Consider the following 24,766-nt stretch of genomic DNA (forward strand, 5'->3'; position numbering starts at 1 on the left):
TGGGGGAGTTTTATGTTTTATTATTTATGTAAGAGAAAATGAGAACAAGAGTTACTTAAAAAAAACATATATATTTTTTTCTTTCTTTCTTTTTTTTTAACAAAAGTTTATCAGAGACCATTAAAAAAATCTAAGAATTCTTGACAGATACCAAAGTGTGCTCACACAGTAAAATATAAATGATTCATTCCATACATAGACCTATAGTTTGTATTAGACGTCACACCCATATTAACAAACAGCAGGACCTGCAAGTCAGTGCCAAGTTCTGCCTAAATTTGTTTTAGAGGAAGGGTATTGTTTTGATAGAGTTGTGGACATTTCGTGTTTTTTTATTGGTTGTTGCTTTTGCCCATTAGTCTATAAAAAGATGGAGGTGAAAGACCTATCATCCCACACATAGCTCCAAGCAGGTAAGAACTGGGCTCTTTAAGATTCAGGCCAATTAAATAATATAACTCAGAAAACTTTCAGCAATTAAAACAAGAATTTCTTTCCTCCAGCCATGGGAGCCCTGTTGCTACTTTGCGCTTTGGCAGCTTTACTCAGCTGTAAGTATATTTGGTCATTCTTCCTTTTGCTTGGATATATTTGTTCTTTTCTTCTTCTCAATTCGAGATATGTGTCCACATTTAAATTATATTTTTAATTCTAAAATATAGTTGTTGTTGTTGTCCATGAATTTTCAAATGTACTATCTTACAAAACAGCTGAAAAAATGTTAAAACATGTGATTATTTTTTTTTACTATGATGCCAAATTACAGTTACTATTTATGGTTTACTTGTTTTCCTGAACAGAAAAAAAAAATTTAATGGTTGAATGCTTGATTAATTTTCAGCTTCTCAAAGAAGTCCATTGTGCCAGCTCAAATTTTACTATGAAAGCAGGAAATCAGTTCAGTTCTTGCAAAGAATTAATTCACTCAATTGTTCATATATAGAAATCTATATATATATATTCTTATATATTCTTTTTTTGTGTTAATTCCAGTCACCTAAAATTAATTACCTCGTAAAAATGAATGAAAACTAAGAATCTCAGGATACAAACCACACAAACCTTGCAGAATGAAACTGCTCAATTTGAAGCAATTTATCCAAGATTCCAGTCTCATGATTTGAAAGCATTGTTGTGTAACCACACTAGGTGTTTGTGTGAATGAGGCAGAATGTTAAACAGGTAAAGAATTTGAGAGTGCGGCACATAAAGGATAGCCATCTAAATTGAAATTTGCTTTTGTTGGGAATAGCATTTACCTTTAGCTGCTATTGAGCTGGCACTATTAAAACTGAATGGATGAAACAGGAGTGTAATCTAAATCCCTCAGGCCCTGACTGAGCCCAGAATGTGGTCTTTTCACAGCAAAAGCGCAGATATTGATAATATTTCCATTATGCAATTATATTGTCTGCGCAAGTGACTTATTGAGTGCTCCAGAGAAGCAGTCAAGTGACTATTCCTTCGTCTAAATCTCTCACAATTGTTATCAAGGAAAGAAGCTATCCATTCATTATAGAGTAGCATTCATCCCAGCCTTTGTAACTTTGAAATGGAGGCATTTTTCAGCGGCTCTCTCTTTGGTGTCATATTGTTTCTTTGTAATGTGTATGCTATCCAAGAACTCTCAAGCCGTGTTTTTGTATTGCCAGCCTGAGAATCCTTTGACTGCTTTGGCAAAAACTGTCTCATTAATTTCCTGACGCTTTTGTGACATATTTTCATCATGCACAAGATGACGCCTGCCTTTTTCATTTCTGAGAATGTGAAAAAGCTCTTACTCTGTGTTTTTTGCTGTTTTCTTGCTCTCTCACCTTCTGCCAGGTCCATCTAGCGCTGGATGGGCAGGGAGGGAGTTTGCCCTTTCATTCATACAGAATTATCTTGAGCACTATGACACTCCCCAATATCAACTCCACATCACTGCTACTCAGGCAAATACTAAAGTGACAGTGCAAGTACCTCCCTTAAGCTTCAAGCAAGAAAAAACTTTAAATGCTGGAGAGGCGGTCACCATCAGTCTCCCCGATGGCGTTGAAATGTATGGTAGCACCAAGTCCTCCAATACAGTGCGTATCGAAGCCTCCGCAGATGTGACTGTAACCTCCTCCAACTATAAGCTGTACACAGCAGATACATCTGTGATCTATCCAGTCAGTGAATGGGGTACAGAATATTTCATCTTTACACCTCCTGGAACCCCCTATGCAACCTTTAAAGAGTTCTCTGTGACAAATGGAAAAGAGGCCCAAGAAGTTGAGATCTTCCCACAAGGGGCAATCATGTTCGAGAACCGTGTCTACGATCAAAACAGCAAAATGGTAATAGACCTCAAGCCATATGAGAGTGTCCAGCTTCAGAGTTCATATGAACTTTCAGGCACCAGAGTTTCCTCCAAACGCCCTGTTGCCGTTTTCAGTGGTCACACTTGTACCTGGAGATTCTCCAAATGCAACCATGTTTATGAGCATCTACTGCCAGTAAGCAGTTGGGGAACAAGCTTCATCATGCCTCCCCTGAGTGTCCAGAAGAATTTTGATAGTGTCTACCTTCAGGCCTCCCAGAACACAAGTGTCACTGTCCAAAATGGCCAACGTAAAGATGTTTTGAGTTTGAGCACAGGGCAGACAATAGAGATCCAGTACCACAATCCTGACGCACTGTCCATTCAGGCTGATCATGGCATCCAGGTCCTCCTGCTCTTCAATGGTGTGGAACATGGCTGGTTACTGTACTACGACCCTTTCTTGACGAATATAATTTCCACGGACCGTTTCTGCTTTTCCTACTCATTTGAGGCTCTAGCTGGGTTTGAAAACAAAGCTTTAGTTGTAGCACAAACCAGTGCGACAGCAACACTCCGTTGGGACAATACAGAGCTGCCTCATGATGTGCAGTGGAAAAAGATTGAAGAGTCAGAGTTCTCTTGGGCAGAAATATCCTACAATCAAAGCCCTACCAACAACAAACACACCCTGACCAGCTCAGGTTCGCCTTTTGCTCTCTACAGTATAGGATTCAGTCAGATGAACGGTTATGGGTCCCTAGGACAGTGCATGCAGCCAGGTAAGCAGCACACAGTATTGATGTTTAGCATTCCCCCTGCTCCTTCACCAGTAATATTTCACATGTATTAAGCAGACTGATGTGAGTAATTGTTGTTTTTGTTTTTTTTTACAGGAAGTGCATCTCTGTCCTGCAGCAGCATCACCTGCAGGGTCAATGAGGTGTGTGAGATGAAGGATGGCCGTCCCTCCTGTGTTCCAGTGAAAAAAAATCCTGGAACATGCTGGGCAATGGGAGATCCTCACTACCGTACTTTTGATGGACAACACTTTAACTTCATGGGTACCTGCACATATGTCATTTCTAAAAACTGTGACAAGGGTGGTAGTCTCCCAGAATTTGAGATCCTCGCCCAGAATGAGCACAGAGGAAATCTCAAGGTATCCTATGTTGCCATGGTCACAGTGAAGGTGTTTGATGTGACCATCACAGTAGTTCGGTCCGAGACTGGGCGTGTGAGGGTAAGCCTTCCAATTTATTACTGCTAAAAAGCTTTTTAATTTTTCAAACGTCCTGACTTTGCCTTGTCTTTAATTTATTATGGGTATTATTTATTATTTTAAAATAATATTTATCAAAATGCAGTGTAGTAAATAGTTCTTTTCATCTTCTATTTGTGCAGATTGACAATAGTCTGTGGAGTTTGCCAGTAACCTTGAATAATGACAAACTGAGAATGTATAAGAGCGGAAGCTCTGTGCTCATTGAGGCCGATTTTGGTCTGACAGTCCGCTATGATTGGGAGCAACGGCTTGTGGTCACTCTGTGCAGCAGTTATGCTGGTAAGACTTGTGGACTATGCGGTAACTTCAATGGAAATCCCAGTGACGACTTCACCACACCCTCTGGCGCACAGGCAGGTGGAGCTGTGGCCTTTGGTAGAAGCTGGAAGGTGCCAGGGCTTGGGGGAGCTCAGTGCAGAGATGACTGTACAGCTGGGTTGGATAACTGTGAAAGCAGCCTGATGAAAACATGGGAGAGTGACTTGTTTTGTGGCATCATTGCACTTGACCTATTTAGCAAATGTCATAAAATCATTGACCCACTACCATACATAGAGGACTGTAAATATGATTTATGCATGGGGGGTGGTCTGCGACATTTCCTCTGCAGTGCAGTGGAAGCTTATGCTGAAGCTTGTCAGATTGCTGGGGTCCAGGTTCAAGACTGGAGGACGAAGGCACAATGTCGTGAGTAATGTTAGCTAAGTTAACAATTTAATTAAGAGACATTTATTTGTCATTAACTGTTATAATTACTAATTACATTATTCTTTTTTCTCACTAAAGCTGCCAAATGTCCAGCAAACAGCCAATATGAGCTCTGTGGCAGCGCCTGTCCTGACACGTGTTCGGACCCAAATGCTTCCTCCAAATGCAAACGCCCTTGTGTGGAGACCTGTACCTGTAAAGCAGGCTTTGTTTTAAGCGGAGATAAGTGTGTACCTGCTGCTGAGTGTGGTTGTACCTATGAGGGTCGATATATTCCTGCTGGAGAGACATTTTGGGCTGACCAAGGCTGCAATCGATGGTGTAAATGTGTTGCTGGAAGCAGGCAAGTTCAGTGCCAGGAAAAGGGCTGCAGGACCGGGGAGGAGTGCAAAGTGGTTGATGGCATAAGAAAGTGCCAAGCAGTGTCTTTCGGCACCTGCCAGGCCACTGGTGATCCCCATTATATGACCTTTGACAAGGAGAAATTTAACTTCCAGGGCACATGTGTCTACCAGCTTGTTGGAGTCTGTTCCAAGGACCCAGAGTTAGTGCCATTTGAAATCCTGGTGCAGAATGATCACCGGGGCAGCAAGGTGGTCGCCTACACCAAGTTAGTAGAGATCAAGGTGTACTCCCTCAGCATTATCATTACTAAGACTCACCAAGGCCAGATTATGGTAAGACGTACCTAGTGTTTAACATGACAATGTTAATTCTGTGAATTGTGGTCCTATTTTCACCAAACTGAATGTTTCATTTGGCTTCAGGTGAATAACGAGCTGGTCAATCTGCCTATCACCCTGGCGGAAGGAAAGATATCTGTTTACAAGAGTGGCTGGTATGCAGTCGTCACAACTGATTTTGGCCTGAAAGTTTCCTTCAACTGGGACAGTGCCGTGTTTGTAACCCTGCCGAGCAACTACATGGGTGCCGTTTGTGGCCTCTGTGGCAACTACAACGGCAAACCTCAGGATGACCTGATCCCGAAAAATGGTAAAACACCCATTTCGCCAGCAGATTTCGGTGCCAGCTGGCGAGTGGCTGAGATCCCGGGTTGTGTCGAAGGCTGTAAAGGGGTCTGTCCTGACTGCGACATTAATCAGAAAGTTCAGTATGAAAAAGATGATTTCTGTGGTGTGATAAAAGATGCAAAAGGGCCATTCCGCGACTGCCACGCCAAGGTGGATCCAGCTAGCTTTTTTGAAGACTGTGTTTATGATGTATGCCTATATAAGGGCAGGAAGGACGTGCTGTGTCAGTCTATTACAGCATACACATCTGCATGTCAGGCTGCAGGGGCCACTGTGTACAACTGGAGATCTGCTCAGTTCTGTGGTGAGAAATTCTTCATTTTATAGATAATTTCCATTTAAAAATAATTAATTAAAAATGTATACAATACAATGTATTTTTCATGAATTGGAAAAAAGGAAAAGGTAGAATAAACAGTGTATGTGATGTTTTTTATGTTGCACACTTCAGTGAATTTTTCTTCTTTTTCTCTGGTTTTATGTACCTTTTCTAATGGCTGCCCACTTCTGTGCTCTAAATTGAATTGGCTCTTTTATGTCCCTTGAAAACAGCGATGCAATGTCCCAGCAACACCCACTATGAAATTTGTGCAATTGCCTGTCCTGCAACTTGCCAAAGTCTGACTCCTCCTAAAGGCTGTCAGGCTCAGTGTGTGGAAGGCTGTTCCTGTGATGATGGTTACATCCTTAGTGGAGATGCATGTGTTCCCTTATCGGAGTGTGGCTGCGTTTACAATAACCGCTACTACCGAACTGGAGAAGTGTTTTATCCCAATGGGCAGTGTGTGGAGGAGTGCAATTGCAAAAAAGGAGGAGAGGTAAAAGAGACTAGGGGAAAGAAAAGTAAAGATTATTCATTTAGATCTAATCAGGCTTTTTACTGATCTTGTTGCTTTTTTTATTTGTTTCCTAGGTTGAGTGCAAGAAGTTCACATGTGGTCCTAATGAGAAGTGTAAAATAGAAAATGGCGTCCAAAAATGCCACCCTGTCGGCAAGGGTGTATGCCAAGCTGCTGGTGACCCCCATTACCTCACTTTTGATGGTAAAAAATTTGATTTCCAGGGGACCTGCACCTACACACTGTCCAAGAGTTGTGGACTGGAAGGTACCCACTTGGTGGACTTTTCAGTTCAGGTAGAGAATGAGCAGTGGGACAGGGTTGTGAATGGAAAAGTGGTGTCTGTCACCAAGCTGGTTGCCGTGGAGGTCTATGGCTTCACTCTCATCATGAGGAACAATATATATGGAGTCCTGGTGAGTAGTTGGCCTATTTGGGCCTCATTTAAAGAAAGTTTAAATTACTTCTTTTATGGAGATACAAATGTTGATGTGCCATTTCTTGTACTAACACAGATGTCTTTCTTTTAGGTAAATGGCGTGTTGAACTACCTTCCTATGAATCTAAATGATGGAGCCATTCTGGTTTATCAAGAAGGCAATCGTTATGTTATTGCAACCAATTTCGGGCTCCTTGTCACTTATGATCTGGTCTATCAAGTGACAGTCACAGTACCTGGTAATTATCAGGGTAAGGTCTGTGGCCTGTGCGGAAACTATAATGGGGACAAAAACGATGACTTCGCGATGCCCAATCGTAGGCTTACCAATAACGTGAATGAGTTTGGAAAGTCATGGAAGGTCACCATTCCCAGTGTCGTGTGCGAAAATGGCTGCGAAGGGAATTCTTGTCCTGAGTGTAACCCAGCTCACAAGGCAGTGTTTTCAAAGTCCACCTACTGTGGTATAATGACTGATCCCAATGGGCCTTTTGCAGTTTGCCATAACAACCTGGACCCTCAGCCATATTTTGCTGACTGTGTGTTTGATTTGTGTGCTTCCAATGGTGATGGAAAGGTGCTTTGTGACAGCGTAGCAGCCTACGCCTTTAACTGTCACATAGCAGGAGCCGATGTCAAAAACTGGAGAACGCCTTCCTTCTGTCGTAAGTGATGAAGTTCACAAATTAATCTTTATTATACCCTGTTAAAACCATTTTGGCTTCATCTCTAATATAATTTCTCTTTTCTTGTGATTCTTTATTTCAGCTATGAAATGCCCGATCAACAGTCACTACGAAGTGTGTGCTGAAGCCTGCTCCGCCTCCTGTGCTGGCCTCACAGAGATTGTTCAGTGCTCCTCCAGCTGTACAGAAGGCTGTGACTGTGATGCTGGCTTCTTATTCAATGGACAGACTTGTGTTAAAGAGATTGAGTGTGGATGCTATGAGAATGGAAAAACTTATAAGGTATGACTGAGGAATTACAATAATTTTATACTACAATAGTTTTTCTGTGTGTCAAAGTGGCTTAACAAATACTGATATAGAAATAATGCTTTTTCTCTAGTGGTGGACATTTCAATGTTTGATTTCTGATTTTTGATTTGCTCTTAAATTTTAGTGTTTAAATTTCTGATTAGGCATGAAATAATGTGGATCCCTTCCCACTAGTTTCTAATGAGTATTTTTTTTTTCTATGTTTAATGAACCTTGTTCTGTGTCACCAGCCTGGTGATGTTGTGTATGAGGAAGACTGTAACAGAAAGTGCACGTGTAATCCAGGAAAAGGCCTCATCTGTGAAAAGCACTCCTGTCCTCAAGACACCAAATGCATGGTCAAGAAAGGAATCAGGGCATGTTACAACACAGGCAAGACACAAACACTGTATATTTGTATTTACTCATTTGATAAATCTTTACTGGTAAATGCAAAAAATGCAGTAGCCTGAATAATTAGGGTTCGATTAAACAGCAATTTGAAAATTATTCTTTATTTATCCATTGCAGATCCCTGCAAAGATCTCAAGTGTCGCGCACAGGAGACATGCCGAGTCGAGAAGGGCGAGGCTACGTGCATCCCCAAATACACAGGCACCTGCTGGGCCTGGGGCGACCCTCACTACCACACATTTGATGGGTACAACTATGATTTCCAGGGAACCTGCAAGTACATCATCTCTAAGACGTGCGGCGAACTGGATGGTCTAGTTCCATTTTTGATCACTGAGAGGAATGACAACAGAGGCAACACTGCAGTTTCCTACGTCAGAAATGTAGATGTGTTTGTGTACAATTACCAGATCACCATCCAGAAGAACCAAGTTGGTCAAGTCATGGTAAGATTCAGTTTCTAGCCTGTTTACCTTTGACATTTACTTGTGTACAGTACATATATATATATATGTATCCATTGTTCTGGTGCATTTTGTTTAAAGGTGGATGGGGAGCTGCTGAATCTTCCTGTATATTTGGGTGATGGTAAAGTCTCAGTGTTACAAAGAGGGAACACTGCAGAGGTGGAGACAGATTTTGGTCTGGTTGTCTCCTATGACTGGAACTGGTACCTTGTCATCAAGCTTCCCAGCAGCTACTTTGGCTTGGTCTGTGGTTTGTGTGGCAACTTCAACGCTAATGTTCTTGATGAAATGCTAAATCCAGCAGGCAAACCCGTTTCCTCAGTCATTGAGTGGGGCAAGAGCTGGCTAGCACCTAAACAGGACAAGGAACATCCTTGCTGGGACACATGTGAGAAAAACTGCCCCACCTGTGACAACGACGATGTTAAGATCTATAAAACCGAGGCTTTCTGTGGGGCTCTTGCGGACAAGACCAACGGCGTGTTCCAGAAGTGTCATGAAAAGGTGGACCCCCAGGCCTTCATGAACAGCTGTGTGTATGACATGTGTTACAACAAGGGGGACAAAAAGATGCTGTGCCAGGCTCTGGCCTCCTACAGTGATAAGTGTCGTGATGAAGGAATAATAATCAAGAACTGGAGAACAAAATTTGGATGTCGTGAGTATTTGAAAAACTCTTCGGCTAATGATTCAAATCAAATATGTAGTTCTTATTTTCTGATTGCCTGTCTCTATTTAATTCATAACCAGCGATGAACTGTCAGCGCAACAGCCACTACGAAGACTGCGCCAGCCCGTGTCAGCCATCCTGCCCATTAACTGAAGAAAAGCAGGTCTGCAGCGGGACCTGTGTGGAGACCTGTGTGTGTGACAAGGGTTACATCCTCAGCGCCGGCGTCTGTGTACCTGCAAAAACATGTGGTTGCTCATATCAGGGTCGCTACTACAAACCAGGACAGCAGTTCTGGGATGATGAAGCTTGCCATCGCCTGTGCGAGTGTGATATGACCCTGGGCATTGTGGCATGCCGTGAGGCTTCCTGCTCTGCCAAAGAGCAGTGTACTGTAGTGGATGGAGAGCGCGCCTGCCGACCCATTAGTTATGCCACTTGCTCGGCCTCAGGTGACCCGCACTACCGCACTTTTGATGGCCGCAGGTATAATTTCCAAGGCACATGTGTATATCAGCTGGCGGGGCTTTGCTCTCAGCAGCCTGGGCTGGTGCCGTTCAAGGTGACTGTGCAGAATGACCACCGGGGAAGCAAGGCCGTGTCCTACACAAGCACCGTCAAATTTTCCATATATGGCATCACTCTCACCATAAGCAGAGAATACCCTTACAAAGTCTTGGTAAGTGATGATGTGGATGATGTGAAGCATATAGGCGATGTAATAAAATATTGAATGCCTAATGCATTTTGTGCAGCTATTAGAGGAGAAAAGGAAATAGGGCACAGCATGTAGTCGCTTTATTGAAAATAAAAAACAGAAGAGATACTCTGAGCCTCAAATCGTTGGATGATAATGCCTTTTGTCATTGTACTAATTCTGACATCCCTCATGCTCTTCTGCATATGTCTTTAATTGCATATTAAAATTTTGATCCTGGCAGACTTAATTAAACCAAGATTTAACTGCACATTAGAGTGGATTAGCAAGGGCCACAAAATTATTAAATTTATAAGCTCCTAAAAATATTCCCTTCTCCTTCCCTCATTTTCTGCTTTTCAGCTCGACGGGCAGCTTGTTTTGTTGCCACTGAATTACAATAACGAGCTGATGGTGTCCCTTAGCGGCTGGAAAGCTGTAGTGGAGACAGCTGCTGGTATCACAGTGACCTTTGACTGGCAGAGCACAGTGACCGTTACTTTGCCGAGTTCCTACCAGGGTGCAGTCTGCGGCCTGTGTGGTAACTACAATGACAAAGCTCAGGATGACCTGACAATGCCCAACGGCAAGACCACGTCTGATGAAAGAGAGCTGGGGGACAGCTGGCAGGTGGCCATTGTACCAGGCTGCTCATCAGTCTGCCAAGGGCCGTGGTGCCAAGCCTGTTCAGACTCCCAGAAGAAAGTGTATGAAGCCAACAAGTACTGTGGCATTATTGCAGACAAGGCAGGGCCCTTTAAAGATTGCCATAGCCGTGTGGACCCAACTCCTTACATGGAGGACTGTGTTTTTGACGTTTGCCAATATCAAGGGCACCATGGATCAGTGTGTGATGCTGTGGAAGTGTATGCCTCTGCCTGTCAGAGCATTGGAGTCACCATCTACTCCTGGAGAGCAGAAAGCTTCTGTCGTGAGTTTGAATTTTTTTTGTTTTTTGCCTATTTTTTTAAGTCTTGTTTCAAAATATCTTTTACTTTTTACCTTATTTCCTTTCCCATCTTCTCATTCCATCCCACAGCTATGGCTTGTCCTGCTAACAGCCATTACAGCCTGTGTGCCACGGGTTGCCCAGCCACCTGCGCAAGCTTAACCCCCCTTACTAGCTGCCACAGGTATTGTTCAGAAGGCTGTGAGTGTGACGAAGGCTACCTCCTGAGCGGGGATACCTGCGTGCCTGTGAAGAACTGCGGGTGCTCTTATGATGGTCAGTACTACCAAAAAGGAGATGTCTTCTATTCTGAGGACAAGTGCGCAGAGGAATGCACTTGTGGAGACAATGGAGCTGTGTCTTGTCAAAAGGCCAAGTGCCGTCCAGGAGAAATCTGTAAGCTTGTAAATGGAGTGAAAGGCTGCTATCCAGAGGGGGAAGGCAAATGTGTGGCTTCCGGTGATCCTCATTACATTTCCTTTGATGGACGTAGGTTTGATTTCCAGGGTACCTGTGTCTATGTACTGGCCAAGGTTTGTGATGATGACAAAGGTCAGCTGACGCCGTTCACCGTCACTCAGGGGAACGAGAAGTATGGAAATGGAAAGGTGGCTGTGACGAAGTCAGTGGCAGTGTCAGTCTATGGTTATGTCATTTACATCCAGCAGAAAATGCCTTGGAAAGTCTTTGTGAGTTTATTATCTTGATCAAACATACTTATATAGATATGTCTTGTACTTTTTCTCATGTTTTTCCCCAAAAATGATTTTTTGTCTCGATTTTCTTTTTTTTTTTTTTGTCTCCATCCAAGGTGGATGATGAACTACTAAACCTTCCGCTATCCCTGGAGAATGGGCGTCTCAAAATAACCCAGGAAGGTCACAACATAATTGTTCGAACAGCCTTTGGACTGACAGTCCTCTATGACACTGTGTACTATGTTGAGGTGATTGTTCCCTCTACATACCAGGGTAAGATGTGTGGTCTTTGTGGAAACTACAACAAGAACGGTGGTGATGATTTCATTCTTCCTGGTGGCAAACAAGCCAAAAACGTTGATGAATTTGGGATGGCATGGACGGTGGACCTACCTGGGTATATGTGTGGAGGCTGTGGAGGACAGTGCCCAGAATGTGAGCAGGCCAAAGCTGTCCTGTATGGAAAACCCGACTCCTGCGGCATCATCAGTGCGCCTAATGGGCCTTTCAAAGCCTGCCACAGTGTAATTGACCCAGCAGTATATGTGTCGGATTGCGTGTTTGATGTTTGTGCTGTGGGGGGCGACAAAAACACTCTGTGTAACAGTGTGCAGGCTTACGCTTTGGCCTGCCAGAGTGCAGGAGTTCAAATCCAGCAGTGGAGGAGCAACTCTTTCTGCCGTAAGTAACACACAGCAGTCTCTAGCTGAAGATTAGCTCATGTATTCATCTGTGCTCTGTATTTCAGGCACAAATCTTTTGCACTTGTTTTCTCTTCTAGCTGCTTCCTGCCCTCCACACAGTCACTATGAGCTGTGTGCCGACACCTGTAGTGGGACATGTGCCAGTTTTATTACCCCGTTTGGTTGTTTTGCGGGCTGTTTTGAAGGATGCCAGTGTGATGACGGCTTCGTTTTCAATGGTGTCCAGTGTGTTGTCCTGGAAGACTGTGGGTGTGTGTACAACGGCAGATATCTGATGGTAAAAACTGACTAGCCCTATATTCTGATCACTGAATTGACACCTGAATAGAGCTATGACAAGTTCTGTATGACGAGTTTTTAACATCTTCTTCCCAGGTGGGCCAAGAATTGGTGGACAATGACTGCACGTCAAAGTGTGTGTGCCAGGCCTCTGGTATGGTAAAGTGTGAAAAGCTGTCCTGTGCCAGCGGGGAGGTTTGCGATATCAGAGACGGGGTCAGGGGTTGCCACCTGAAGCAGGGCAAATGCGTTGTCAGCCGTGATGGCCAGCTAAGCTCCTTTGATGGCATGTCAGGCGCGATAGGAGCACAGGGCGCTTTCCAAGTGGCGTCTCTGTGTGACGAGAGCGCTGAGCTGTGGTTCCGTGTGGTCGTGGACGTTAGGGTCTGCAACAAGGGGGCATCTCCCACTGTTGCCAGTGTGTATGTGTTCTTCAGCGATACCATCGTGGCAGTGAACAGCGAACACGTGACCTGGGTGAGAACATTTTTATGCAAAAACTGAATGTGATTGGTTTTATCTCAGTTTTATTATATATTAGATAATAATAGACATTTTATACTATAATAATAACAGTTATGTTCCGTTATCTGTGTCATCCAGGTAAACGGCAGGAAAGTGTCTCTTCCCAGCAAAGTGACAAGCACACTCTCTGTCCAAATCTCAGAGAGGGCCTTGATCATCGAGAGGGCGTCCGCTGTGCGGGTCACTTACTCTATTTCTCAGGAGGTCACCGTCGTTATTCACAGTAGCCTGTCTGGTAAAATGTGCGGCGCCTGTGGTAACTACAATAATGACTCCAAAGATGACATGACGACAGCAGATGGAAAAATCACCACTGATGTGTCTGTAGTTGTCGGCTCCTGGAGCGCTGGGGACTTTTCCAGATGGTGAGTATTTTACAGACACATTGCAGCATTTCCTGTGTATAAATATAAGGGGGTTAAAGGGGAAGATATAATACTACACTTAGTGCTATGACAGGATCAGCCTTCGCTTCACTACTTGCTCTCATAGTATGACAGAGCTCCAGATATTAACTTTTAATTATTTGGCTCCATGTTAGAGGGTTTATTTTTTTAATCTTAAATGCTATCTTTCCCCGTATTATGCAAACTGCAAACTTAATTTGACCACTGAAATAATCAAGTACAGATCAGCGAGAGATGGGAAGGTGCTATGACCATTCAACCGCTTATTCTCTTAACAGCAAGAACTAAACAAGGACTCCACAGAGCCCTTTTAAGGGAATGAGAGTGTGGTTTTTAATTGCATTTGGTCCAATTTAATTAAGAAATGCCAGAGAATCCCCTATGGTAATTACTGATTAAAAAGCAGGTAAGGCTGACAGGCATGGCCATCAAAAGCTACCAAGCTTGCAATCCAATCACTGCTTGTCATCCAAGGACACTTAAGACTCATCTGGGTGCAATATTAATTTGAGCCCTCATCTTTAGTTTTGTGTCCTAGCCTTAAGTCGCCTCTTTAGAGAGCAGAGTTTTGTCCGTCTCTTTCCTCCCTTGACTTGAGTTATTCAGAGTTGTCTTTTATTTGGCTCTTTTTTTCAACAAAAGTCCATAGAGAACACAAGAAAATAACTCTAATAAGAACTAGTGCTAACCCTCAGTTCTTTTAAAACACAAATTTCATGTACAAAGTCATCACGCGTAATTTCCGCCGTGCCCGAGTGGACATGACTTTCCTTTGCTCCAGTCTCCTTATAAGTTCATTTTTCCTTTTGTTTTCATTGCAGTGGCCTGTAGAGATGCTGGTCCTGTGCCGACAAAAGCATCTGGTTAACAGGTAATAAAATATAAAGTTCCTCTGAAGATATTAACTGATGCTTGCTCATGAATGAAACAGCTGCACAGTGGCTCACGTCCATGTTTCTTCCCCTTTTAAACAGGATGAAGAATCTCGCTTGTTTACAGATTTACTCAGCCTGCTTCAGCACTTCGTCTTGATTCATGGAATAGTTTAAGTTGCTTCCTGGTGATTGTGCCTTCTATTGTTTACCCAGGGTTTAGAAAAAAGAGGGGAAAAAAGAAGGAAAGGGGGGGAAAGAGGCATGTAGCTCATTCTTGACCAACATCTCCATCTAGTGGGGGAGGAAATTATGCCATCTCCTTTCCAGTTATGTCTTGCCTGTCTTGCCTGTCTTGCAATACTTTTTAATATGTGTCTGTTATTAAAAAACACATTGTTCTGACCACTAAATAAAGATATTTTCTCTGCAGTATGTGGGTTGTTTGTGATTCTTCGTGTGTTTCCTCTAGAGAAGCTCTAGCAACCAGTATCAATTTAAACTGGAAAAACATGACATTTTGCACAGGTAATAGAAGTAATGCTAACCTAATGCCATGATAAGAAACCTATCTGTACTGAAGGTCCTTAGAGTAGGAGGGGGGCCCTTCCTCCACCCCGGCCAGGCTTTGCTGTCAGGGGACAGAAACCTGGCACTGTGACGTGGAAAAACACCTCGCGAACAAAGTTTTCATGTAGCTGAGAGAAAACTGCAACAGTGACAGTCTGTCCTGGCCATCTAGTGTTTATTTGCTTAATTGCACTGAGTCTCTCTTTGAAGCCTGGAAATTGCAGCACAGAACAACAAGTTCACTGTGTTCCGTGCAGTTTGTGGCCATTATTTGCCGGCGGGGAGAAATGAGCGTGATTAATAGTTCATTACGGAATACATGTTGACAGGAGGCGCTGGCAACAAAGAGCGTGGGAATAATAATAATAACGATGATGATGATGTCCTCTCACAGTAGCGCTGCAGTCCAGCTCTCCCTGCGTTGTTTACTTGTGAGCGGGGCAGTCCTGGGTAATTTTTGGGAGTAACTTCAGTGGCACCCCGCCTCCCCCTCCCCCTTTCATTCCTGAGGCAAGACCAAGGAGAAACCGACTTGGTCCAGGCGGGAATGGTGAACGATCTACACAGAATGCAACCCAGACGGCTTCATTTTTAATCAAGTCATAATAGAAGGCTTTGCATGCATTTTATTCATTTATTTTTTGTGCGTGTTTAACGTAGGGAAAACCTTTTTTTTCTCCTCCCCCCACAAGTAAAGTTTAGCTCACTGAGCGAAAAGTCTCAACTCAAATTAGAGTTTCCAGGAGGCGGATATACGGTAAGTTCACTTTGACTTGTGCTCCGCTGAAATTAATGCGTTTCCTTGCATACGACTTTTATATTAAGGCAGGTAGAAATATATTAAATAAATTCTGCACGCAAAGTCTTCATAAACAGGACCCCGTGTCAGCAGCGTTTGATTGGTAGATATGTTCTTAGAAAGATATCGTCTTTCTGCTTGGTTTCTCCAACGTTGTTTCCACCACCACCCCCAACTAAATGCCTGCGTCTACCATGTGACCGTCTAATTAGATAAGCCATCGCTCATGCTTCTCTCACACGTTCACTCACTCCTACGCGTTTGTCTTTGCATATACCTGCAATGTTATTGTGCACTATGAAAGCCTTTTCCCCCTCTCATAAGTTTGCTCTAACTTCTACGTGCCACGGCATCTGCCAAGTTCACTGGAGGCTCGCTTTTGCGCTGAGCCGTGAGTTTGTGGCCAACAACTTGTGAAATGTCACTTAATCTGTAACAATCTGAATGGCTTTAATTGTTGAGAACTCGCACAGATGTCAGAATATCATAGTTTTTAGACTATACCTCACAGAATAAACTATGAAAGGAAAAAAACTCAAGTGTTGTTCCTTGGAAGTATGGTGATGCTGTCTGTTTGGAGTCTAAATATACCCCGTACCGGGGTTTATGTAAGTGAGATGTAAAACACAAGCTCCTATTCCTAATTGCAAACAGTCTGTGTTAATCCCACTTTATTATAATCCATTATAATTCATTTTACGTGTTGCTCTACGGGCTTCTTTCCTGTCTCCCCATTATATTCCTCTCCATCACTCAGAAGGCTAACAAACAAGATTATTGGATTGGCACTTGTTCGAATAACTCACCCTGTATTTGTTTGATTAAACCTGATTGGCAGGCCTTTGTTGTTAATCCTGCTCCCAGGGTTGAAGTGTTCATTTCTCTCCACTCCAGGCTCCAGGCTCGTGTTCACACCCCCACTCTAGTCATGCATGAATCCCCATCAGTGCTTTGGGCCAGGGAGGGAGCCATTGGCTCTGCTAACATAGGCTTTGATCTTTGCAATGCAAAAGATGTTATTTCATGGCTTAGATTTTCTATGACTGCAGAGCTAAGCTTTGCGTACCTGCATTACATTTTTTGTTGTCCTGTTTTGGGATATTTTTCTTGGTATAGTTAGGGCTGTGAAGCAAACAAAATTTTGACTCATATACTGTCCTGAATGGACCTTCAGCCCATTTCCAATCATGAAGGGTGGATCTGGTGAGATCTGAACCTAACACATAACCTTAAACATATGGGTGTAAGAGAATCCCAGTGTCCTAGGTAATATATAGACGGTAATGCTTCCCCCCGAGGGGTTTTGCTCCACTTGTAAAGTAGATGACCCAGCAAAACCAGTCCAAATCCACTGACCAAATATCAAGTGCAACTCAACACCAGGCTTGCCTGGTACCCCTCCACTGCTGAGCTCCATATTCTGAGGGGCTGTGCTTGAAATAGACCCTCTTCGCTTACCCAGAGTCAAGGCACTATGTTATTAAGACTCCCATACAGAAAACATTCATGCGCCTGTTATGTGGCATCTAACTGAGAAAGAACATTGTGTCCCTCCCAGGCATGGTCTCAATGATTTTCCATGTGAAAGCCAGTTCAGTTTAACCATATAATATTGTGAAAACAGTTCTCAACTTTCTCAAAAGTGGCTGATTATCCATTAGCAGAACAATGTGAGCAGCTGATTTATTTTAGTCTAGAGGATGTCAGATATTTGTAAAGAAAGATGTCATTGAGATTAAATACAAAGCTTCTTCATAACCAAACTAATAAGACTATATAAAAACAAGTTGTAAGCATGGTGCTTCTATAGTTCTACAAAAACACCATCTGTGAACTTGGAGCATGTTTTGGAAACACAAAAAGTTATCTTTCGCATGCCTTAATTGAACACAAGAATATTCGCTAAAAGTCCAGGCTGGTAAAAGCATGACGGTCTCTGCTGTAATCAGTTCTCCCAAATCGTCTTGGAATCAGACGTTCTTGTTAAGGAGATGAGATCTGAAATGAGGGTTGTAGAATTAGTTCTTCTTATGTACAGACGTCTAAATTATGTCTTGATCAAGAAAACTCACAGAATTTTAGAAAAATCACTACAGAGGTGTTCCATTGTCTTTTTCTTCTGCCTGGCAGCTCCGTCTTCAACATCCTTTGTCCAATATATCCCCAATCAGTCCTCTGCACATTTCCAGACCATCGCAGGCTTGTTTTTCTAACGTTGTCTCCAAACTGCCCTGTCTGAGCTCTCCCTCTGATCTACCTTTTTCTAATCATGTCCATTCTGGTCACTCCCAACGAAAAGCTCTACCCCATGTCTTTTTTTTTTGTTGTTTTTTTTAACCCCATATCATGTCTCAGTACTGTCTTGTAAACCCTCCCTTTCACTTCTGCTGCTGTTCTTCTGTGACTGTCTCCACCCTGCCTGCACTCTCTTCTTCACCTCTCTTGTGCACTGTCTGTAGCTTAAATTGGTATTTAAGCACATCTACCCTCACTACCTCTACTATTTGTTTGTTCCACTTGTCTGCCTTTCAATCACACAGATGTGTTGTTTCTTCCTCTTTTCTCCAGTGCATACCTCCCCTTCTCCAGGGTAGCATCTGATTGAGGTTGTTGCTAATAAAGAAAGTTGTTTGAGTTACTTCTTCCAGCCTGCACTGTGAGGGATCAGTCGGCGTGTTGAATAAAGACACGAAAAGTAAAACTGTGTGTTATAAATCCAGTTGAATTGCATTTGTCTATAATGAAGATTTGATTTCATGAGTGTTCACGTCTTTTTTTTTTTTCGGTCACAACTGTGTATAATCGGGTTAAGACATTTATTGTTTCCTGTTATTGTGATTTCACATCCTGACACAGCCCCTTCTTGTTTGACTTTTCCAAACAGGTACAATGGATCTTGTGACACTGGTGGCATTCAGTTCCTGGCTGGCTCCTGCGCTTGGTGGGTATTCTTTTCACGAGACCTTCAGCAGAATTACGTGCTTTCCCCCCTTTAAAACAAGCATGACCTTCTTCAGTTACTTCCCCTTTCCCTAGCTTTTGCTGTAAGTCCTTCCATGCTAAATGAGCTGATGTGTCTGTATAATAGGATCAGCATTTGGAAGGGAGGTGTTTGGTAAGTTTGCGTGAGTGGTCACTGACGAAGCATGAACTTTCGATTTGCTTCTGTTTAATGTTGCATGCATAATTGTATGGCATGGTCAGATGTTCATAAAGTCTAACATAATTTGCATACTTTAAAAAAAATCAGCTAAAATGTTTCACCCCAGTGTTGTACACAGAGAAAAGGCCATGTCAGACTAGTATAAATGTTTCCTTATACAGCAGTTTGAATAAATCAGTTATTCAGACTGCTGCCAAGTTTTCCATTGTTAATGCAAGCTCTGGTCTCAGAGTTGTTTCTCTGTGCACCCCGCATGCCATCGGCTGGGCTTGATCTTAAGCAGATCTTCTTTGACTTTTATGTCCGACTCTTGGGTTAGACCTTATTTTGGAAGACTTGTCAGCATCGGTATGATAGAATGTGTTTCTGCTTCGGAGAGGAAAAAGAATAATATTAGGATTTACTGCCCAAGAACAAGGTCAGCGTTAACTGTGCGACTTTCACCCTTCCTCTCCAGCAGCCAGGATGCAGTAGAACAGATAACATATTACTGAGTTCAGGGTTTCAACTGCATCAATCTTATTTGTAGCAGCTCATGTGATTCTTTCAGCAAGTGTCAGAAAAGTCTCTAAGCTTAATCTTTAGAACAGAAAGCTTATACTCTTTAATAACTCTCCGCTTGCACGCCACTTATCATGTCAATGCATTCAGCATCGGCTATTATGTTCTCGGTCGGTCGAATATTGTTAATGATAGCTGTTAAAAATAACGCATTAATTATGCAAAATGTTGCCTAACACAAGTATTTGTGTAGCGTTCTCCAAGGTTACACTGTTCTCACTCGGACCACTGATGCTCACATAAACAGTGCCTGCTTTCTCCTTTCTTATAATGAACAGTGTAGATCTGAAAGTCTGCAGCCAACTTTTTTTTTCTCCACATGGAGGCGGAGATGGTGTTAGAACAGACCGATCTGAAGTTTCCCGCATTAGTGACAGAACACGGATTAAAACAGGGCGATGAAACAAAAATACTGGGGTAGAAGAATAAGCACAACAAGCACAGTTATTATTTTCCATTGTATTGGGGTGGGGGTTTTTTTTAATATCTGGGCTAGTAAGCATTTTATCCTCTGCATTTCCTGTGATGTTTGAGACTTAAATAGAAACTGGTCCACCTGCCAATAACTGGAACCCCATAATCCTGATTTTATTGATTTGAAGTTAGGTCTTAACAGTGTTAACATGCTGTTCTCATGAGAACAATGTCCATGCTTGCGTGTTTTGTTCTGTTTTGTTTTAATTAAGGAGCCAGCTACAAAATGAAGACCTTAATTAATAGGTGCCGTTTCAGATGTTTGCTCAACCCAGTTTTGTCCAACAACAGCCACTCATTTCCTGACATGCACTTATGTAACCTGCTGAATTTCTAAATAAAGGTCAATGTTCTTTGCTTTCTCTCTCACAGTTTCTGCAGCTGATGATGACAAAGGTGTGTATTGTGGGTTTTTTTTGGTTTTTTTAGAAAGTCAAATTAGCTTAATCTAAGTACTCACTGTAGAGCATTTACTGTAAACTGGTACTAGGCTCATAGTGGTTAAAAATGCTCTAGAACTGCTGTCATATTGTGAGTACTCGCTGAAGCGTGTCAGTGGGTAAATCTGCTTCTCATTCATTTCCTCTTTTTTGCTTTCTTCTTCCAGACTACGACAGGGATTTTCAATATGGTGAGGGCTGAGCAGATGAACTTGGGCTTTTAATGATCGACCCTCCACACAGGAAACATCTGGGAGGTTGAGATGAGTTTACATTTTTCACTTGTTTTTTCTCCAAAAGTGATGGAAAACTTCCACCCTAAGGCCAAGCTTCTGGAGTAGCCCCAATGTAAATACCGAGCACTGTCACAGCTTTTTAGTCGACCCAAAGGAACAGAGTGTAGAGAATGACTGAACATCTGCATTTTATATGCACTTGTTATTGTGTTTTATTCTCGAGGGTAGGGGGTTATTTGGTCGTTTTCTCATGCCCACAGTGTACTATTCCACACAATTACCTCTAAAACGGTGATCAAAAGGCATCATTTTCACTGGGAGAGTTTTTTGTTTGTTTTTGTTCACCTCGATTTTTCCTCCATGTGTTTCTATTTGCTTTACTTACTTAAGGCCCACCAAAGTGTTTCCTGTTAAAATACACTTGGGCACAGCTCTAAAATAATCAAAATGTTACACTACAGGAATAGGCTTTCCTAAGAGCAGTGATCTGTTGTTTACTGGATGCAATAACAGAGCTCTCTCAGGGAAAATATAGGTGGAGAAAAAGTGCCACAATCATTTGTGTATACACCTCTAAATTTGGCAAAAAAAAAGTTGTGACACTGTGTGAAATGTAAATAAAAATGGAATCTACTGATTTGCAAATCCAAATTAAATTGTATTTACTCATTTTGAATTTGAAGGCAGCAACACGTCTCAACAAAATTTGGGACAGGGACGTGATGTTACCAACGTGCAGCATCCCCTCCTCTTTCAGCAGCAGTCAGTAAACATCTGGGAATTGAGCAGACCAGTTGCCGGACCTTTGGGAGAGGAATGTTGTTGACATGGGATTCTAGCACCTAAACAGTCCTGGGACTTGTTGACTGTATCAACAAGTCCCAGGACTATACTGTATGAGCAAAGTTTTTAATGAAATAGTCAAAAACTGACACAAAGTTACAAACTGATTCTTACAAGTGTGGTGTGTATTGGCAACAAGAGAAAGTGCCATTAAAACCTCTGCTTCTAGGTCAACAGATTTATCTGAAGTTCAAAGTGATGATGTTGGCTTGGGATACTTTTTGAGTATAGTTGCATTATTTTATTATGACTTTAATTGCATTAGAGTAACAGGTAATAACCATTTAAATCCATAGCAGTTTGAATACATGTATAATGTACCGTAAGTGTTTTTGTTCTTTTTAAAAACAAAATAAACTTGTGATCAAAATGTTTTTTCACTTGATATTTATTACCAAAGATTTTAACACATTTTACTAAACCATGAAATGAATGCTACACATGTACTATATACAAATAACAATACTCAAAATGATGTCAGGTATATAAAATATACCTGTATTAAAATATATTAAACAGACCTTTCTTCTTTTGATGTTCTCTCTCTGCTGTTTGTCTCACGCATTGCTTCCAGACTGAAGAGTAAAAACGTTACATCATATAAATCTGCAAACACTACAAAGTGTTTTTAGTGTTTTTGTTTTGTTATTTCAGATTATGAATCTCTGAGAATTGGTGGGCTGGTTTTTGCAGTGGTGCTGTTCTTCCTGGGCATCGCAATCATTGTCAGTAAGTGCATGGCCGTCTAAAGGCACAGCAAGAGTGCAAATGTGTAAACGTGAAAGTGTAACTGGATTGTATTCCCTGTGTGCACAAACTCACCTCGTAGTCCCCCTGTTTCTCTCAGAGGTCTAGGAGGGAGCCACACAGATGCTTCTGGTGCAATCTCAACACATTTATGCTCCTTGCATCACAGCAATTTGGCCTTTATATCTGAAGTCGGTGTCCTTCCAAGGGTCCTCATCCTACCTGCCAGCACATGCTGCTGTTGCCACTTGGAGCCCTGAAACCAAAACCTGCCAATAAATTATTCAGTGGCACTCACACGCTCTGCCACACTCCCTGCCTGCCTCTGTTAGTAAAAAGCAGAGTGGGCTTCCAAGTGCACTTTGTGAAGGCTTTTGTTTTCGACTTTTAGTATGAGTGTTTAGTATATGAGTTATGAAATTATACATAGAAATAGCAGTCATTGATAGGTCCTTTAAACAGAAAGGCTGACCAAGGACGTTTATGCCATTTGTTTAAGAAAAGCACAGATTTTTGTTCTTGAATAGAAAATAAAATCTTAAATGGCATTTCAGAATATACATGTTCTGCCGGAGGTTTCTTCCTGTTAAAAGGGAGTTTTTCCTTCCCACTGTCGCCAAAGTGGTGCTCATAGGGGGTCATTTGATTGTTGGGTTTTTCTCTGTATGTATTATTGTAGGGTCTACCTTACAATATAAAGCAGCGACTGTTGTTGTTATTTGGTGCTATATAAAGGGTCAGTGGCAGGTGCACTTGGAATTTGTGTGTGTACATACATACATACATACATACATACATACATGTATGGTATGTATGTATGTATGTAGGTATGTAGGTATGTATGTATACGTACATACATGCATACATGCATACATGTATGTACACTTCATTAATCCCCCGTAGGGAAATTACGGTACTCCTCTGGATTCAACCCATTCACTCAGTGAATCAGTGGGCAGCCACCAATCCAGCCCGGGGACCAGTGTGTAGGGACGGTACCTTACTCAGGGATACCTCAGGGTGTACATATATATATATATATATATATATATATATATGTGTACACACACACACACACACATATACATTTGTGTCTGTCTGTGTGTATATAATTTAATAAAAGTCTTTAGTGCCTCTCTGTGTCAGAATTATTGAATAAATGAGGTTTCAACGCACTCAGAGTTTGCGCTATGTAGGTCACAGGCTTAATAATTTTTCAGATATTTTCTAAGTGCTGCTGCTTGACAGAAAGAGATTTAAGAAAGATGATAAAAACTATCATCTCATCTCTGCCTCGTTGAGATTAAAAGCAAACTGATCTCTAAATTACAATTTTTTTATTTTTTTTTTAAGTCAGCTGAACACTTAACACTCTTGGCTTGCACGTACCATGCACCACTAATTCTACTACCCAGAAGTTATCCAGCACACCGCCATGTATTTGGTATTTTTAGTTAAGCAACCAAATATTTGGGGGGATTTTGGTGGATGAATATAGTCTTGGGTTCAGTCCAAGTAGTTGGAAGCTCATAAGGCCTTTCTAGGCTTGCAGCCCAGACGTGCTTATGAAAATGAGCTCGAAAGCGAATTAATGTATCTATCAAGGCTTTGAGCAGTCTCCCCCTTTTATTACTTAGGGGTACAAAGCTGACTGCTGTGTTTGTATAAATTCTCTTAACATTTGCTTCTGTCCTTTTTGTAGAAAAACATAGTGTTGTTGATACCAGCCCTGTGTAATTCTTTTACTTCTGTCTAATTTTTATTTTTTTAAATAACAGGCCGAAAGTGTACCTGTTCAAAGAGAGACAAGCCAAGGTAAGTAAATAAGCATTTTTCATTCTGGATGCACACGATCAGTTTTTTCAATGTAATTCTGTTTTGTTTTGTTTTCAGACCCAGGGGTCCTGATGGGGAACCAGGTGTTCGAAGAGGTAAATGTTTCCTTTCCTATTTAATGATTATTCCTTGTTTTGTTTTTTTCACTGACCATGAAGTAACATAAGACTCTCTCCACAGTTTAACAGACATAGAAGCAAAACTGGTAAGTATCCTGCAAACATGTGTGAATCACCTTCAAAGTGAAGCTCAAAAATAAATAATTTCTGACAAGTTGAACTGAATCCTCTACCTCTTCTGCAGTTTTGCTGAATGTTGCCATTAGGTGGCAGCAAATACTACGTCAGCGGCAGACAATCTTTCCATGAACACATGAAGCTATCTACAGTTACATAATGTTACAGTTCTCTTTTGTTATGTTTTTATCTCCTTTAAATGGTAGTAGATATTGTGCCAACTTTATATAATGGCGATAGTGTTGTTATCGTTTGTATTTTTGAGATTTTCACTTCGATGCAGGATAATAAAGCAAATGTTTGACACGATGTTTTTGGTTTTCATGCGTGTTTATTTAATTTGGCGCCACTGCAAATTTAAACCAGTGAACTGTACTCTACCACACCGCACCCCTGATTCTGCTGACACTGCAGCCAGCTCAGTTACACATGCAGTAGTAACAACCAGCAGTGTGTGCAGAGTGATTTATGCTGCAGGTTTGCAGCTTTTGGAGTTTTTTCCTTTTTTTTTGAAAAAAAAAAAGGGTCTAATTTTGCCTGTTTCTGTGTTCAGTGCTGTTTATTGGCAGATTTTGTACCAGTATGAGTCTGCCAGCCTCAGTGAACATAAAAGCTG

At 41.9% G+C, this 24,766-nt stretch overlaps 2 protein-coding genes across 3 annotated transcripts; both read left to right on the forward strand.

Annotated features, from left to right (window-relative positions):
* Nucleotides 1–409: 409 nt before the first annotated feature.
* On the forward strand, nt 410–14,680 carry LOC116319811 (IgGFc-binding protein). The gene is made up of 23 exons (XM_031739246.2): nt 410–413; nt 504–551; nt 1,825–3,066; nt 3,181–3,527; nt 3,689–4,256; nt 4,356–4,954; nt 5,045–5,612; nt 5,861–6,126; nt 6,222–6,563; nt 6,678–7,251; nt 7,355–7,554; nt 7,815–7,956; nt 8,095–8,423; nt 8,523–9,102; nt 9,195–9,793; nt 10,175–10,742; nt 10,851–11,449; nt 11,572–12,139; nt 12,240–12,439; nt 12,538–12,918; nt 13,045–13,331; nt 14,195–14,244; nt 14,348–14,680. The coding sequence occupies exons 2-22, from the start codon at nt 506–508 to the stop codon at nt 14,202–14,204; spliced, it is 9,015 nt and encodes a 3,004-aa protein (XP_031595106.2). The 5' UTR covers nt 410–413; nt 504–505; the 3' UTR covers nt 14,205–14,244; nt 14,348–14,680.
* A 578-nt stretch (nt 14,681–15,258) lies between these two features.
* Nucleotides 15,259–24,459, forward strand: LOC116319818 (FXYD domain-containing ion transport regulator 6-like). Of its 2 annotated transcripts, XM_031739253.2 has the most exons (10): nt 15,259–15,572; nt 18,499–18,555; nt 18,703–18,729; nt 20,185–20,208; nt 20,420–20,443; nt 21,986–22,060; nt 23,857–23,893; nt 23,972–24,009; nt 24,095–24,119; nt 24,218–24,459. In XM_031739253.2, exons 2-9 carry the CDS (start codon nt 18,504–18,506, stop codon nt 24,097–24,099), a joined length of 282 nt encoding a protein of 93 aa, XP_031595113.1. In that variant the 5' UTR covers nt 15,259–15,572; nt 18,499–18,503; the 3' UTR covers nt 24,100–24,119; nt 24,218–24,459. The 2 variants fall into 2 exon arrangements, with proteins under 2 accessions (XP_031595113.1, XP_031595116.1); XM_031739256.2 differs by lacking the exon at nt 18,703–18,729 and having other exon boundaries at nt 15,269–15,572.
* The last annotated feature ends 307 nt before the right edge of the window (nt 24,460–24,766 follow it).

This window comes from Oreochromis aureus, linkage group 11, assembly GCF_013358895.1.
Source record: "Oreochromis aureus strain Israel breed Guangdong linkage group 11, ZZ_aureus, whole genome shotgun sequence".
NCBI lineage: Eukaryota > Metazoa > Chordata > Actinopteri > Cichliformes > Cichlidae > Oreochromis > Oreochromis aureus.

Coding starts and splice junctions, on each gene's coding strand:
- LOC116319811 (XM_031739246.2), top strand. CDS start 506: ATGGGAGCCCTGTTGCTACTTTGCGCTTTGGCAGCTTTACTCAGCT. Junction 4,257..4,355: donor GAGGACGAAGGCACAATGTC/GTGAGTAATGTT, acceptor TTCTCACTAAAG/CTGCCAAATGTCCAGCAAAC. Junction 12,140..12,239: donor GAGGAGCAACTCTTTCTGCC/GTAAGTAACACA, acceptor TTTCTCTTCTAG/CTGCTTCCTGCCCTCCACAC.
- LOC116319818 (XM_031739253.2), top strand. CDS start 18,504: ATGGATCTTGTGACACTGGTGGCATTCAGTTCCTGGCTGGCTCCTGCG. Junction 18,730..20,184: donor ATTTGGAAGGGAGGTGTTTG/GTAAGTTTGCGT, acceptor TCTCTCTCACAG/TTTCTGCAGCTGATGATGAC. Junction 23,894..23,971: donor TCAAAGAGAGACAAGCCAAG/GTAAGTAAATAA, acceptor TTTTGTTTTCAG/ACCCAGGGGTCCTGATGGGG.